This window comes from Sprattus sprattus (genome assembly GCF_963457725.1).
Source record: "Sprattus sprattus genome assembly, chromosome: 1".
Lineage (NCBI taxonomy): Eukaryota > Metazoa > Chordata > Actinopteri > Clupeiformes > Clupeidae > Sprattus > Sprattus sprattus.
This window is the reverse complement of record NC_137920.1, coordinates 76,620,211-76,637,710: the sequence shown is the minus strand read 5'-3', so window position 1 is coordinate 76,637,710 and position 17,500 is coordinate 76,620,211. Positions and strand designations below refer to the sequence as shown.

Below are 17,500 nucleotides of genomic sequence, written 5' to 3'. Positions count from 1 at the left end.
CCGCACCGTCTCTCGGTCCCATGGCACCAGCTCTCACCACCGCCGCAGCAGAAGCACTAGAGGGGGCAGCGCGCAGCTCAACAGCAACAGCAGCGCCCCCAGCAGGCCACGGCGGGTGGTGCACCGGCTGGAGTTCAACCAGGCCATGGGCGACTTCAGGACCATGTTCCCCTGGGTGGAGCGGCAGGTGATCGAGTGCGTGCTGTGGGCCAACAACGGCGTGGTGGAGGCCACCATCGAGCAGCTGCTGCAGATGAGCATCAGCGGGCAGGGCACGGACGACAGCTCCGACTCAGAGGACAGCATACCGCCAGAGGTGAGCCAGAGGTCAGAGGTCAAAGGTCAAGGCGATTACTTAACACCTTTCAAACAAATAGATGTCTGTGGATGTCTGTGGATGTCTGTGGATGTCTTTGGATGTCTTTGGATGTCTGTGGATGTCTGTGGATGTCTATGGATGTCTGTGGATGTCTGTGGATGTCTGTGGATGTCTGTGGATGTCTTTGGATGTCTTTGGATGTCTGTGGATGTCTGTGGATGTCTGTGGATGTCTGTGGATGTCTGTGAATGTCTGTGAATGTCTGTGGATGTCTTTGGATGTCTTTGGATGTCTGTAGATGTCTTTGGATGTCTGTGGATGTCTTTGGATGTCTGTGGATGTCTGTGGATGTCTTGGGATGTCTGTGGATGTCTTTGGATGTCTTTGGATGTCTTTGGATGTCTTTTGGATGTCTTTGAATGTCTTTGGATGTCTTTGGATGTCTGTGGATGTCTGTGGATGTCTGTGGATGTCTTTGGATGTCTTTGGATGTCTTTTGGATGTCTTTGGATGTCTTTGGATGTCTTTGGATGTCTGTGGATGTCTTTGGATGTCTGTGGATGTCTGTGGATGTCTTTTGGATGTCTTTGGATGTCTGTGGATGTCTTTGGATGTCTTTGGATGTCTTTGGATGTCTTTGGGTGTCTTTGGATGTGTTTGGATGTGTTAAGATGTGTTTGGATGTGTTTGGATGTCTTTGGATGTGTTTGGATGTCTTTGGATGTCTCTGGATGTCTGTGGATGTCTGTGGATGTCTGTGGATGTCTGTGGATGTCTGTGGATGTCTTTGGATGTCTGTGGATGTCTGTGGATGTCTGTGGATGTCTTTGGATGTCTGTGGATGTCTGTGGATGTCTCTGGATGTCTGTGGATGTCTGTGGATGTCTGTGGATGTCTGTGGATTTCTGTGGATGTCTGTGGATGTCTGTGGATGTCTGTGGATGTCTTTTGGATGCCTTTGGATGTCTTTGGATGTCTTTTTCTTTTTGTTTACTATGTTTGTTTGAGTGTCAGTGTCCACTATTCCCTGAAAACGTGCCCACATCTGCCTTCGGTGGGTCGGGTTTTCTTCTGGGTAGTTCTCTCTGGAGCAGCCTCAGTCAAACCCTGTTGGTAGAACGACCTGCCTAGCACTACCAGAGCAGGGACGTCCCTCTCTACCTTCAAGAAGCTCTTCAAGACCCAACTCTTCAGAGAGCACCTCCCTTCCTAACTGGCACCTTGGCTTAACTTGCACTTAAGCAGTGACAGGCCCGCACTTCTTTTTCTTTCTATGTCGTTTTCTATTTTTTATAAATAAATAAGCAGTATTTATCGTTACGCCAGGTTTTATTGCTCTTAGCTTGATTGTTCTCTCCCTTGTACGTCGCTTTGGACAAAAGCGTCTGCTAAATGACTAAATGTAAACGTAAACCTTGCGCATACCCGCGCATACCCCCCCGTACTTTACCCCTACACCTTTCCCCCCGTACTTTACCCCTACACCTTTCCCACTGTCAAGCATCTCAGATTTCATCCCTTCTGGATTTCCTCATCATAGTTCACTTAATGGAGACTTTAAACATTCATCTCTTCTTTCAGGATGAATGTTTAAAGTCTCAAGTAAGTGAACTATGATGAGGAAATCCATGATTGAAAAGTAGCAAAAAATAGGTCAACAAATAACAAAATCAAATCAGATTACTGTCAAGCACATCAGCTCCTGCATGAGTCCAGTGCTGAGCCTCTGAGTATGCACACACACACACACACACACACACACACACACACACACACACACACACACACACACACACACATACACACACACACACACACACACACACACACACACACACACACACACACACCTCTGCAACTCAGTCATGAGATCAAAGAGCATAGAGCGCTTCACCCAGGCGCCCCAGTCACGACTAACCCTCCCTTCAGTCATGGCTAACCCTCTAAAATCCCTAACGTAACATTCTTTTTTTCCGGTGTCAATTCCTGTGTACTGTCCTGGCTGATATTCTGCTTGTCATCCACAAAGGTTCCCTGTGTTGTTTGTATTCTTCATGATCAATATCAGTGTAATTCACGGTTCCGCCTCATATTAATGTTACGCTTGACAGAAGTCCCCACAGGGTATTGTCACAGTTATTATCTTCTAGAAACTTCCAAAAGCATCAGTGTAATTAAGTTTTTATCACACTTGAGTGCTTGCTATGCTCTATATTATATTAATATTATATTATATTAATATTTGATGCTTCGTAGGGGTTGGTCTTTGTGGTGTGTCCCAGCTTGCAGCCATCTACGGGTCAGCTCAGGCCGTGACATGGATCACTGCTTCACTTCCAAAAGGGGTTCTTGTGCAGCAGCTATCATTGAATGAAAGAGAGAATAGTTTTCTCTACACTCTCTCTCTCTCTCTCTCTCTCTCTCTCTCTCTTCTCTCTCTCTCTCTCTCTCTCTTCACCGTGGTCTTAGCAAAATGATTATTAGTGAATGTGTGTGTTTGGGTGTGTGTGGCCTGTGGCCATGTCAATGGCCAGGTTGGGTTGCCAGGGTTTTTCCTGGGTCAAAATGGGTCTTCGGTGCTCTCCCCAAAAAATTTTTGCGCGCTTCGCGCGCACACACTGTGTCAACGTGACAGCTTATTAGTAGATATCTTTGTCCTTTTTTTTTCACCATTTCAGAAATAATCGAGGCTATGGTAAAATGCAAGGAATTGAATTTTTATTTAATACTAAAGTCATGTACAGAGGTCGCAACCAGCCTGAGAACATTTAACCCTCCGCCTTTTGCTGCCCTGGTAAAACGATTTAACCAGTTCACGGTAATTTATAGCGTCGGGGTGAGGTCCGTCGATGGCCACCCTGCAGCACACATCAAGGTGGTCATCCTTGAGGCGGTTTCTCAATGGTGTTTTCACCTGTTGAAAACGTAATGAAGAATGCAATTATTGTGCTATAAACAAATCATATCAACCACCCTTTAACCCCTGTATAGCTGAATACACATCATGTTATTTCTATTAACCAGCTTAAGGGCAGAGAACACCCGCTCCACATCTGCAGTCTGGACGGGTGCAGTGAGGGCAACAGCAGCTGCCAAACTCAGGGAGGGGTATATTTCTGAGGCCTCAGGAGACACCAGCCAGAGGAGAACCTCCTCCAGGGATTTAGACTGCAAGCACATAAAAACAATGGATAATTAAAATTTAAGCATGAAGAATATTAGTAATAACTAAATGTACTGCACATTGTCACTGACCCTTAGGTCTGGGATCTTGACCCTCTCTGTGAAGGTGTCCCACTCTTCAAGAAGTGCAGACTCCTCCAGCCTGGGGATCTGCCTTGCCAGAGCCTGCATTTGTGGGACACCGTAATTTGATGCAGGGTTTGCCAGCACCCTATTTGGTGTAAACACATCAAATAGTTGAAGGGCACTGGTGCTGGGGAAGCGGTTGTCTAGGTTCTCAACCAGCATGTTGAGGAATGGTTCCATCACCTAGTATTAAAATAAATCATGTAAAATTAATCAACTAACTAAAATATATATATATTTATAAATGTCTATTTATATCCTACCGATCTCTTAAACCTGTCCCAGACATCAGCCTTGAAGTAGGCAGGAATTTCTTCCTGGAGTGCCTTCAGCCCGGTGTCTGAGGTCATCCAGGCACTCCACCTGTCCCGAACTAGGCTTCTGTCCTTAAGTAGGACCAGGGATGCCTTCAGCGCTGTCACCTACATTACAGCCATTTACATTATAGTTATTTAGCTGATGGCTTTTATCCAAAGCGACTTACAATAATTGCATTTAACGTTGGTAAAGTCAATCGTACTACCTGCTTCAACCTACAGACACAATAATGTTCCAGACAACAGGCATCGTTCACGTTTAATTTTTTTTTTTTACATTTGTTGTGGACAACTACATACCTCCTGATCAACTTGTGAAAAGAAAAGGTTCCTTCTTTGAAATATTTGAAATTGTCTGTGCAGCTTCTCATGCACCACCTTAATTAGATAGATACTTTATTAATCCAGAGGGAAATTAAGGTAATTTTGTAATTATTAATAGTAAAGGAAGTTATTATTAGAAATGTACAATAACAGTCTAGAAATAAGTCACTCTCTTACTGTACCTGCATCAGACAAAGGGCTGGAGGGAAAAATTCGTGTTTCGCGAAGTTATAGAGCCCCTCAGCTGTGGGCTCCTGCCTGGCCTGCTGGGACAGGTCTGCCAACAGAGCTGGCAGGATCCGGCGGACAACATCCGTGGCCTCCTTGCTGCTCTCCCACCGTGTCTGATTGCCTCCCTGAAAAGAGAAGGCAACACGTCTTTGCATGCACAATTACTCAGTAATATAACGATATCACAAATATTTATTACATTTATTTATTATGGCAGTTCATCGAACCTGAAGTTTGATTTGTGGGAGATCAAACACCCTCTCCATCTCCTGGAGGCTGCCAGTTCTGTTGCTGGAGCCATGATAAAACCAGAAGATGGTTCCTAAGGTCCTAGCATACTTGGTTAGGTAGGGCACCCCTTTGGTTTGACTGATACAGTCAGATACGGCGAGGTTGAGCCGGTGGCACACACAGTGCACCGTAATCAACCCCGGGAACATATCTGTGAGCCGCTTCCCCACTCCAGACTTTTTGCCTATGGGATACACAGGAAGATTATGTTAAAACTGGTATTAAGTTAAAAAATAATAATACAAAAATTTTAATTAAAAAAAACCGCACCAATCATCACAGATGCTCCATCGCTGGCAAAGGATGAAAACGCTGCCATGGGGAGCTTCTTTTGGGTGGTCAGGATGGTCAGAATGGTGTCTGTAAGGGTTGCTGCATCTCCAGCCTTCAATTTGCAGACATTTAAGACCTTGGTCTTGACCCCCACAGCTCCTGTCTCATCTGGACCTAGGTAGCTGGAGAAAACAAAGTAACAATGTCACTCTTAGTTTCTAGCTGCAGCATGAGTAATTTAGATCATATTGGAACATTTTACTTGCCTCACGACAAGACCCAACTGTTTGGTGACAGAGATGTCTGTCGTCTCATCAACCATTATGCCCCAGGCTGGGGACTTTGACACCTCTGTCACCAACTGATGGTCCAGCATCTTTCCAATCAGCTCCAGTATCTCATCGATGATATGGCTGCTGGTGTAGGTGGTGTTGGAGCCAGCCTTCAAGTAAATTAATTATAACTATTACTCTTAATAACTTGTAACAGATTGTTGTAAAACAGCAATTCAAATTATTTAAACTTTGCCAACTTACTTTCAGTCCATCAAAAAAATTGCATCCTAGCCTCCTGCAAAGCTGAAGGAGCGGCTCGTAATTAGTATGATGGGGCCGCTTGTGTTTTAGGCAGTCATACATAATTTTAAAACAGCCCTCCAAGGCTTTGTGCTCCGTGTCCACCTGGGGAGCCATGGCTGTCTCCAGTGTTCGTCCTAGATAAAAAATAACATTATTTGTTTCAGACATCATATTCAGTTGTTATATATTATGTAATTATACATTTTTATGTTGCTCTGAATTTCCTTATCACCTGCAAGCCTTTCTTCTTTTGCCACTGATTGCCTGTGGACTGCGGACATCTTATGGCTGACCAGAGCATCCAGCCTATATGCCTTGGAGGGCTGCCTTACCCATCCAACATTGGTGCTATGTTTTGTGCAAACTGCACAGGTCATGCCCAGGTCAGTGTGGCGCAGCCAGGAATGGGTTTGAAGCCACACTGGGTCAAACCCACTGGCCCTATGCCCCCTGGTCTTTTCCTTCGACTTCCTAAGAAAGATTACAATCTTAGTCCGTGTAATTCTATTCCATTTTCAAAAGCTCAGTCTCAGGTCTGGTGCTCACCTTCCTCCCTGCTGTCCAGGTGCTACTCCTAGCTCCACTCTCATAAGCTCTCCTTCTCCATCCTGTCCCTGTCCCTGTACCTGGGCCTGCCCCTGTACCTGTACCTGCACCTGGGTCTGTACCTGGGCCTGTCCCTGTACCTGTCCCTGTACCTGTACCTGGGCCTGTACCTGGGCCTGTCTCTGGGCCTCTCCTGAGCCTCCTGGCCTAGCGTTACTTCAATGTTATGAGAGAGAAAAAGAGAAATTAGGCCTGTAGGAAACACTGACGTGATTCGTGATTAGCTGTGGCCAATATAGCCAATATAGCCAACCACTCACCTTTCTCCCTCATCCTCTCTCCTGATCTTCTTCTGAAAGAAGTCTGCGATGCTTACTCTTTTCATAATCAAACTGAAAACAAAACAATATTGAGATATCTTCAAGTAAATTTTAAGAACTATTCATCTATCTCACTATGTATCTTCAGTGATAGAAATGAAGTTCGTTCAAATTACTGCCAGGCTGAATATAGCTATATAGTTTTAAGAGTTACACTTGCAAAGTAACTTCACCAACACTGCACTAAGGTACACTTTGTATACATTGTATGTATATATTTTTTTGGGATAGAAAATAAGTTGAATTAAATAGAAATAACTTACCACACTCAGTTTTCCAGTCTCCAAAAAGGTACCGCCAATTACCGCCAACTAATGAAGTCAGGATTCCGCAGGTTGATGATATGTGCTTGTTTAGAAGCAAGCTATTGTTCGCGCGCAACACAGTTGCGTCTTGATCAGACAAGAAGACACACGCGATTTTTCTATCAACGCGATCAAAACAGAACGAGGGTTTCGGCTGTATTTTGAAAAATACTATTAAACATATTAGCTGACATGCATTGCTGACATGATTCTTTGCGATGGCTACTCTAATAGAAGTTATATATTTTCTAATCAATATAGGCTATTTATTCCCCGTGCCTACACTGTATATTATCATTCCAGGTTCAGAATACCAATGGAGGCTGCGTTGGAAATCGTAAATCAAACTTTTTTCAGCATTTTTAGTGGACATTGAATATGCATTTGTACAGGTGTATTCGTGCACGTCAAGCTGTTCCTTGCAGCGGAAGGACAATTTACACCCGCAACAGCTGAGCTTTCATTGATAAACGAATGCGGTTGTCTGTCTCTCCCGCGAGGTCCCGCTGTCTACTGTTACTCGTTCAAACGGATAGACAAATCAATATGGTCCTCAACATAGCAGACATTTTATTAGATTGAAAGCCATGCATACTGAAAATGGAATCTTATACTCAAAATCACCGCCGACTGAAAGTCAGGATGCGCAGATTGAGTGATTGGCAGCTGGCCACTCGGTGCATTCGCGTAACTCACAGTTGCGTATTGATCAGCCAAGAAGAAGACCCACTTATCAACTCGTTTACTGATCAAAACAGAACGATGGTTCGGCTGTAGAACTCTTGAAACATACTATTGAGAATGCATGCGTGACGCATAAATGAATTTTTTTTTTTTTTTTTTCATCGCGCACTTTTTTTTCCTTTAGGCGCTCGGGATTTTTAATGGGCGCTCGGCAAAACGGCTTAGGCGCGCGCCTATATTTTCTCTATGCAGGAAAAACCCTGGTTGCACACACACACACACACACACACACACACACACACACACACACACCACATTCACACACACACACACACACCCAGACACATATATACACACACACACACACACACACCCAGACACATATATACACATACACACACACACACACACACACACACACACACACACACAAACACACACCCACCAGACACATATATACACATACACACACACACACACACACACACACACACACACACACACACACACACACACACACACACACACAAACTGATGTACTTTACTGCTTATTGTGGCTCTGTACTGTGTGTGTTATCTGGGGCTGAATAAGCAGCGATCCTTTAATGCCTTTAATGTCACCCCAGATCCTAGAGCGCACCCTAGAGCCAGACAGCTCAGACGAGGAGGCCCCGCCCGTCTACGCCCCTCCCTCCTATGACATGCACATCTACGACAGGAAGTACCCCGCTGACGTCCCCAACACGCCGCCGCCCAGGTGAGACTGCACACCTGGAGGGGGGTTTAGCCAATAAGGTGACAATGAATGAATACATTTCAGAACAAGGCCTGGTAGAACAGTGCAGTTATGGTGATAACAGTGACTAGAATAAAAACCGCACTCCCAAGCTTTTCTCATGAATATTAAGACCAGTTTATTTTGCACAGACGCGTTTCGGCCTTAAGCCATCGTCAGCGTGTGACTCTTTTACTCGCACCCGAAAACGCATTTATATTTTTTTGAAGTAAAGCGCGCCTATCCCTACTTATGGTGATAGCAGTGACATCTCTTACATGCAAAAAAGACCTCTTCATTGCCACCTGATCCAGAAATGGGCTCCCAGACCCTGACATCAGCCTAATGCAGATGCTGCTAGGAGGCCTGTTCTGTTACCCCAACATGCAGAGACACTGCTTGAATTTTTTTTTTTTGTGACAATTTGACCCATATAGGCTTCTGTAGCACTGATGGATCAGTATATGTTAGGGTTAATGGTCCTATTTCAGGGTTATGACAGCAAAGGTAAAGTGGTCGATTTCCCAGGCCGAATACTAGAGTGGATCGGCTACTTTTAGTTTCCCTTGGGGCTCCATCTAGTGGTACAAGAAAGTTACTGCAATGTGTAAATACACAGATGTTATGAGTCTGCCTCAAAACATTTTAAACACTTTTTTTATGGCCAGTTTGAGAATATCAAGGCAAAAGAGTAACATAATAATGATTCAGTACTGAAAATGAAGATAATATGATGATTCAGAGGAAAAATAGAAATAATCTCTCCATTGAGTTTGTGGAGTGGCATGCAGTCTGACCTTGCCATCCTCGGCCCACCTCTGTGCCAGGTTTGATGCCCATCCCCCAGCCGGACACCAGTCAAGGACCGGCTACAGGAACTGGAACCCGCCTTTGCTTGGCAACCTCCCAGACGACTTCCTGCGTATCCTGCCCCAGCAGAGTGATAGTCTGCAGGTACATTTATGGAGCTTGGCTTAATATCTCACCGCATCGGCCCGGTCTCGCCTCACTCTGAATCAGCACTGCAGAGCCATAAACTACACACACAGAGCCATAGACTACACACAGAGCCATCACACACACACAGAGCCATAGACTACACACAGAGCCATCACACACACACAGAGCCATCACACACACAGAGCCATCACACACACACACAGCCATAATCTACACACAGTGCCATCACACACACAGAGCCATCAAACACACACACACACACACAGAGACACCACACACAGAGAACCATCACACACAAACAGAGCCATAAACTACACACAGAGCCATAAACTACACACAGAGTCGTCACACACACAGAGCCATCACACACACAGAGCCATCACACACACAGAGTCATGAATTACATACAGAGCCATCACACACACCTGACCTCACCTGACCTCACCTGACCTCACCTCACCTCACCTCACCTCACCTCACCTCACCTCACCTCACCTCACCTCACCTCACCTACCTCACCTACCCTCACCTCACCTCACCTCACCTACCTCACCTACCCTCACCTGACCTGACCTGACCTGACCTGACCTGACCTGACCTGACCTGACCTGACCTGACCTGACCTCACCTCACCTCACCTGACCTCACCTACCCTCACCTCACCTCACCTCACCTCACCTCACCTCACCTACCTCACCTACCCTCACCTGACCTGACCTGACCTGACCTGACCTGACCTGACCTGACCTGACCTGACCTCACCTCACCTCACCTCACCTCACCTCACCTAACCTCACCTCACCTCACCTCACCTGGCACATTTATTATAAAAACGAAAGTAATGAGAGGCATTCGATTTTAACGCCACCTTGGCCAAGTGATTAGATATAGAGTAGAATTTATATTAGGATAATGTTTGAATATGAACTATAAGCTATGGTTGTGAATGTCTGATTTTGTCTCTCTCTCCCTCTCCCTTTCTTTCTCCCTCACTCTCTCTTTCACTCTTTCTCTGTGTCTCTGTCTCTCCCTCCCTCTCTCTCTCTCTCTCTCTCACTCTCTCTCTCACTGTCTCTCTGTCTTTCTCTGTGTCTCTATGTCTCTCCCTCTCTCTCTCCCTCTCTCCCTCTCTCTCTCTCCCTCTTTCTCCCTCACTCTCTCTCTCTCACTCTCTCTCCCTCTCTCTCTCCCTCTCTCCCTCTCTCCCTCTCACTCTCTCTCTCTCTCTCTCTCTCTCCCTCTCTCCCTCTCTCTCTTTCTCTCTCCAGCGTTCCCACAGCAATCTCTCCCAGCCTTCCTCCTCCTCCTCTTCCTCCCTGTCCTCCCTGTGTCAGCCCCCGGTGGTGCAGGGGGGGGGTGCGGTGCAGGGGGGGGGTGTGTGCGGCGAGCAGGAGAGGATTCTGGGACGGCACCTGGAGGACGAGGAGGACCGGAGGCTGCGGCGGTACCTGGAGGATGAGCGAGTCGCCCTCTTCCTGCAGAACGAGGAGTTCATGAGGGAACTGCAGCGCAACCGGGACTTCCTCCTCGCCCTGGAGAGAGGTGCTGTGGAGGACACACACACACACACACACACACACATGTACTCACAAACACACACACACACACACACACATGTACTCACACACACACACCCACACACACACACACACACACATGTACTCACACACACACACACACACACACACACACACACACACACACACACACATACATACACTTACGAACATACACACGGCCTCACATACACACACACACATATACTGACACACACACACACACATACGCACACAAAACACACATGTACACACGCACACATACACACACACAAATACACTCAAACACACTAAAAAACACACACACACATGCATGCACACACACACACAGCCACACATACATTCACTCACACACACACACACACACAAAACACACACAAACACACAACCACACACAACCACACACACAAATACACACACAACCACACATTCAGACAGAGAACACCTTAAATCACACACTCATACAAAGACATGCATGCACACACACATAGTCAAGCAGATACAGTCAGTGTGTGTGTGTGTGTGTGTGTGTGTGTGTGTGTGTGTGTGTGTGTGTGTGTGTGTGTGTGTGTGTAATATGTCATGCTCTATGGTCTGTCCTTACTGCAGGAGACAGCTGTGCATCAGGCTCTAGTGAGGCCTGCCCCTCCCCCTCCGATGACGCTCAGTTCCGTGACAAACTCAAGCACATGGGCAAATGTAAGTGCTTTTTGATGTCCCTCTGCTGCCACCTGCTGTCCAATTAAATGTATTAGAATGTATCAGTTCCCTGGGCCTGATGATCCTAAGGCATTTCCAACCAATCCAAAGTTGGTATCAGGTCTTTCAAACTATAAAATCTAAGTCATCAGGTGGTGATCCCAACCAATTAGAAATAGGCATTCATTAAAAAACATTTTTATTGAGGTATTAAGTAGTAGCAAGAAATGGCATTTGTATCTCTTAATAGTGTCATATTATTTTAATATCTTTGTATATAGATAGACCTGTACATAAACAGACAAATACAATTATGTGAACATAAGTATACTAGACTAAGAAATAAACATATAGTATAAATACAGTTGCAGTTGAAGGAGATATTTGTCGTAGTACTGGTTATAGCAGTGCAGATGCAGTTACCACATGAATCGTTGAGACATCTGTGAACATAAAGTATTAACATTAGTCTTCATTCAGGTCTCTATAACCCATATCACTTCAACTCCAAACAGCCACAAGGAAGAAACTTCTAGAAGTTGCAAGATCTTTCTCAGAGAAAACCCGAAGGAGAAAGACCAAGAAGAAGGCCCTGCTGAAACATCACTCGTATCCTTAAACTCGTCAGTTTGTGTTATCAAACCCGTCTTTTGGGCATTAGGACCTTGCTCCGCCAGATGAGCTGCAGGAACACAGAACTCTGTTTCAGATGATGGATTTATAGTGCAGGAGAGGGCATGGGGTTCTGTTTCTATGGTTCTAGATAGTGTTGTGGACCCCTCCTCCGGTACTGTTTCTGTGGTTCTAGATAACGTTGTGAACCCATCCGGTACTGTTTCTGTGGTTCTAGATAGTGTTGTGGACCCCTCCGGTACTGTTTCTGTGGTTCTAGATAGTGTTGTGGACCCCTCCGGTTCTGTTTCTGTGGTTCTAGATAGCGTTGTGGACCCCTCCGGTTCTGTTTCTGTGGTTCTAGATAGTGTTGTGAACCCCTCCTGTACTGTTTCTGTGGTTCTAGATAGCGTTGTGGACCCCTCCTGTACTGTTTCTGTGGTTCTAGATAGTGTTGTGGACCCCTCCGGTACTGTTTCTGTGGTTCTAGATAGTGTTGTGGACCCCTCCGGTTCTGTTTCTGTGGTTCTAGATAGCGTTGTGGACCCCTCCGGTTCTGTTTCTGTGGTTCTAGATAGTGTTGTGAACCCCTCCTGTACTGTTTCTGTGGTTCTAGATAGCGTTGTGGACCCCTCCTGTACTGTTTCTGTGGTTCTAGATAGTGTTGTGAACCCCTACGGTTCTGTTTCTGTGGTTCTAGATAGTGTTGTGAACCCATCCGGTTCCTCCTTAACTCTCTATCCCTGCAGACTGGGCTCTGCTGCCTCCACTGCCAACCTTCTGGATGATGCAGACGGACCCCCCAGTGGTAAGACCCCTCCCCCTCCCACCTCACACTGCCTTCCCTCAGTCAGTGCGTTTACATGATGGCATTAATCCGAGTATGGCTTTAGTCAGAGTATGCTATCCATGGGGGGCAACTGCTATTATCTCAAAGTACATGCAGTGAATAATTTGAATCATTGGCGCGCGTCTGTTCAAATCAAATGTGGAATGTTTTACAAGCGGGCATCTGCTACCATTGATTATACAGTAAATAAGTTGTGAAATGAAACAAAAAAACACATCACAGTTAAAGTTGTGTTAGTATTGATTGATTCACATCAATATGAATGGATGACATGACTAACAAGTGGCGGAAAAGTAATATGAAAATATTTGTTCTGTGAATTAGCGTGTGTGGCCCTCGGCGTGTTTGTGTTTGTGTTACACGGCTTCTCTGAGTGTTACATCAAGTTCCGTTGATTTATATGGGTCACCCCAACGCTCAGAGGTCTGATCTTTTTTTAAAAGGACCACTACAAAAGAATGTATGACATTTGCAATGGGTTTTGTGCTCCTAATTCAATAAATATCTCTAAGTGATGTGGTCAGTTGAAAGTGAAATATGTTGAGGGACCACAATGTGGCAAGGAGCCATTGTGACACATATTGTTGTAGTTAAGACTGTGAACTTGAGGTGTCTTTGTAGATCAGAAATGGTTCCTTGGTGTGAGTGTTATAAGTGGGTGTGTGTAGGCTGGCTTGATCTCAGGTGTAGCCTAGCAAAGGTGAGCTCAGGTGCTGTGGAAGAGCCTTCATCTCCTTCCTCTTGACTGGCCGCTGTACACCTGAGCTGGAACGCTACCTGAGCTGGAACGCCACCTGAGCTGGAACGCTACCTGAGCTGGAACGCTACCTGAGCTGGAACGCCACCTGAGCTGGAACGCCACCTGTTGTTATAGCCGTTTAGCCAATGGAGAGGTTTTGATAAGGGGTGGGACAGAAGGGAGAGATCAAGTCAAGGCAACCACGATGACAGGGATTTGTGAACTCTGGACTAAACCATGTCTGTGTGTGCAGAGGGGGGTGCCAAGCTCAAGACACCAGACACTCAGGAAGAGGAGGAACAAAACAAGGAAGTTCTCTCATGGTAGGCACATCCATTCTCTCTGTTCAGACCGGGAAATATATATATATTTTAATGGCTTGATTTTGTTCCTCTTTGTTGATGATCCGTGTGAAGTCACTTCAAACACTCACCATTTCTTTTTCCAGATTGTTCCGTCTAGTTCATGACCTCTTTCAAACAGCCTTGGCTCTCTGCGTCTAACACATCCACTTAAACCTGAAATCTTGTTACATGGAACTCAACTCAAGCCTCAGTGTGCTGACCAAGCCTACTTCATCTCACACCAGGAAGAGAAAGGTGTGAATACAGTGTGAATACTGCTTTTAAAAAAATCCTTTAATTATTAAGAGAACAAATACACATTTTCCTGTTACCCCATCTCAACGATTGGACTTGCTGCTTTGGGTGAGTTTGGAGTTGTGCAAGGCAGCGAGATCCCATCAATACCCTCTCTGATGTATAAACCCACAGTACATGCAAAGAAGGACGCTTGTTTACTCACCAAACTTTTTCTAATGGAATTCATCCCCAGGACAGTAGATCATTTTTAACCCAGAAACAGAATGCATATTTTACACCAAATCTGGACTCGTTCGCTCTTCAACTCACCAACATTAACTCAATGGTCATGAACTCCATTGTCAACATTACAAAATGAAGCTGATCAGTTTACTTTTACATGTATTCAGTTGGCAGACACTTTTACCCAAAGCGATTCACAATTGAGGAACAACTTATCCATAAAGTTATCCAACTGTAACCATGTAGGCCTTAAGAACAGCCCTAAACTGAAGAAAACCCTGAAGATTTGAGTATGTAATCCAGGGGTAACTAAAGTTCAATCATTTGGGTTTCGCTGTGGGTGTATTTTATGTCGAACAGACATTGCCTTGTGTCTATGAGATGCTTATTTACCTGAAGCACAGTCATCCATTCCCCCTCTTTCTTCCTGTTTCTTTGTTTGTTTGTTTGTTTGTTTGATTGACTTTCTTTATTTGTTAGTTTTTGGGTTTGTGATATCATTGTCATTTTCACATGCCCAGCTAACAGCTAATGTTTGCTCAGCAAAACTGTATGCTGAAGCTCATAGTAGGACGTATATAGACACTGGCAAATGTCATTGTAAAGTCCTGAGTGTGTCTTATATTATAGCATAGCCACCAACCCAATTTAGGGTGCCTGTTTGGTTGTATGCATAATCAATCCAACTTCAATCAAATTAAAATATACACAGGAAATCAGAGACTTCATAATTGTTTTTTATTATTATGATTTATTTTAGGCATCTCTAGCCTTTATTGACAGGACAGTGAAGCGCAGACAGGAGATCAGTGGAGAGGGAGTGGGCTTGAGGAATGACCTTGGGTCAGGCTCGAACCTGGGTAGTCATGGGCACTAGCTGTGTGTGTGATATGGGTAGTCATGGGCACTAGCTCCGTGTGTGATATGGGTAGTCATGGGAACTAGCTCCGTGTGTGATATGGGTAGTCATGGGAACTAGGCCCGTGTGTGATATGGGTCGTCATGGGAACTAGGCACGTGTGTGATATGGGAAGTCATGGGCACTAGCTCCGTGTGTGATATGGGTAGTCATGGAAACTAAGCCCATGTGTGATATGGGTCGTTGTGGGAACTAGGTCCGTGTGTGATATGGGTAGTCATGGGAACTATCTCTGTGTGTGATATGGGTAGTCATGGAAACTAGGTCCATGTGTGATATGGGTAGTCATGGGAACTAGGCCCATGTGTGACTCCCCCCATAATTGGTGCTCATTTTTTTCAAATCTGCTTTGGTCTCACAATCACACACTCAACACACACTCTTTGCTTTGGTCCCACAATCACACACTCAACACACACTCTTTGATAGTCTCACAATCACACACTCAACACACACTCTTTGATAGTCTCACAATCACACACTCAACACACACTCTTTGCTTTAGTCTCACACACACACTCTTTGATAGTCTCACAATCACACACTCAACACACACTCTTTGATAGTCTCACAATCACACACTCAACACACACTCTTTGATAGTCTCACAATCACACACTCAACACACACTCTTTGATAGTCTCACAATCACACACTCAACACACACTCTTTGCTTTGGTCTCACACTCACACACTCAACACACACTCTTTGATAGTCTCACAATCACACACTCAACACACACTCTTTGATAGTCTCACAATCACACACTCAACACACACTCTTTGCTTTGGGTTCACAATCACACACTCAACACACCCTCTTTGCTTTGGTCTCACAATCACACACTCTTTGATAGTCTCACAATCACACACTCAACACACACTCTTTGCTTTCGTCTCACAATCACACACTCAACACACACTCTTTACTTTGGGTTCACAATCACACACTCAACACACACTCTTTACTTTGGTCTCACAATCACACACACACCCTCTCAGGCTGCGGTGTCTGTTGAGTGGAGGTGATGATGACAGTGGCGTGTATATATTCATTGATGTGTAAAGTCCATATGTGGGAAGAATATTAGCAACAGGTGCAGTCTGCTGTTACGATAGTTTTACTTCTCAGGGAGAATCTCTTGCTATGTTTTGCTTTTTGCTGTTGAATTTATATTTTAAAACATGTATATCCTTAAAGAAAATAAAAAGAAATTGAATATTAACCTCATATATTAACATTGTGTATGCAGTTTACTTTTCTGTTAATAATGTGTCTGGTTCAAATAACAGAGACTGAAACATAATGAAAACATATTGAAATAAGCAAACCATAAAATGTCGAATGTTAGGATGAGATAATAGCGATATGTATTAAATCACCATGTCCTGTACACCCTTGTAACAGTGTAACATGGAAGCACAGTGTGGCTTTTAAAGCAGCCGTTTGTAATTTACACCTCTACTCTGACTTTTCATAATGAAACATGTGGCCTGCACTACCAGTGTTCATCACAACACATTACTTGCGGTTGCCATGTAGGTTTATTTTCACATTTGAACACAGTTAGGCACTTTACAAACAACACATTCATTAATAATTCATTGATACAGCTATTAATCTGTAATGCCCTTATACTTACACAATCACAGGGGTGGAAGAATGTAAAGTTGAACCAAACCTCCAGATTCTAGGTGTAAGGTTCCAGATTCCAGATAAAATACTAAGCAGTATACACTTGTCTCACAGTCTATCATTCATAAGAGAGAACATGTAAATTATATCATGCATATGACATTTACCCGAGGAAATGAAAAGACAGACATTATGTTGTGTGTGCCTCGGTTTTCTGTTCAACATTAGTCAGGGTTGGAAGAAAAAAACTTTTTGTGATTTTCCAGATTACTTTGTTTTTACATATATACAATCCATTGTGTTATATTGTTAAAGAATAGTAAATATGTAGAATATGTATTCATTAATTATAAAGGATTCTGATTGTTTAGTT

At 44.5% G+C, this 17,500-nt stretch overlaps 1 protein-coding gene across 1 annotated transcript in view; it reads left to right on the top strand.

The window, feature by feature from the left end:
• The window catches only part of LOC308372005 (CUE domain-containing protein 1-like), a gene marked incomplete at both ends in the record, with an annotated part of 14,092 nt that extends 17 nt beyond the window's left edge, over nt 1–14,075 (top strand). The window contains 8 exons of the mRNA XM_080847095.1: nt 1–316; nt 8,184–8,314; nt 9,160–9,286; nt 10,561–10,834; nt 11,458–11,547; nt 12,063–12,156; nt 12,909–12,967; nt 14,002–14,075. The exon at nt 1–316 is cut by the window's left edge and continues 17 nt beyond it. Coding sequence (XP_080703221.1) covers nt 1–316; nt 8,184–8,314; nt 9,160–9,286; nt 10,561–10,834; nt 11,458–11,547; nt 12,063–12,156; nt 12,909–12,967; nt 14,002–14,075 — 1,165 coding nt within the window. The remainder of the gene's footprint in view (nt 317–8,183; nt 8,315–9,159; nt 9,287–10,560; nt 10,835–11,457; nt 11,548–12,062; nt 12,157–12,908; nt 12,968–14,001) is intronic.
• Between the last annotated feature and the right edge of the window lie 3,425 nt (nt 14,076–17,500).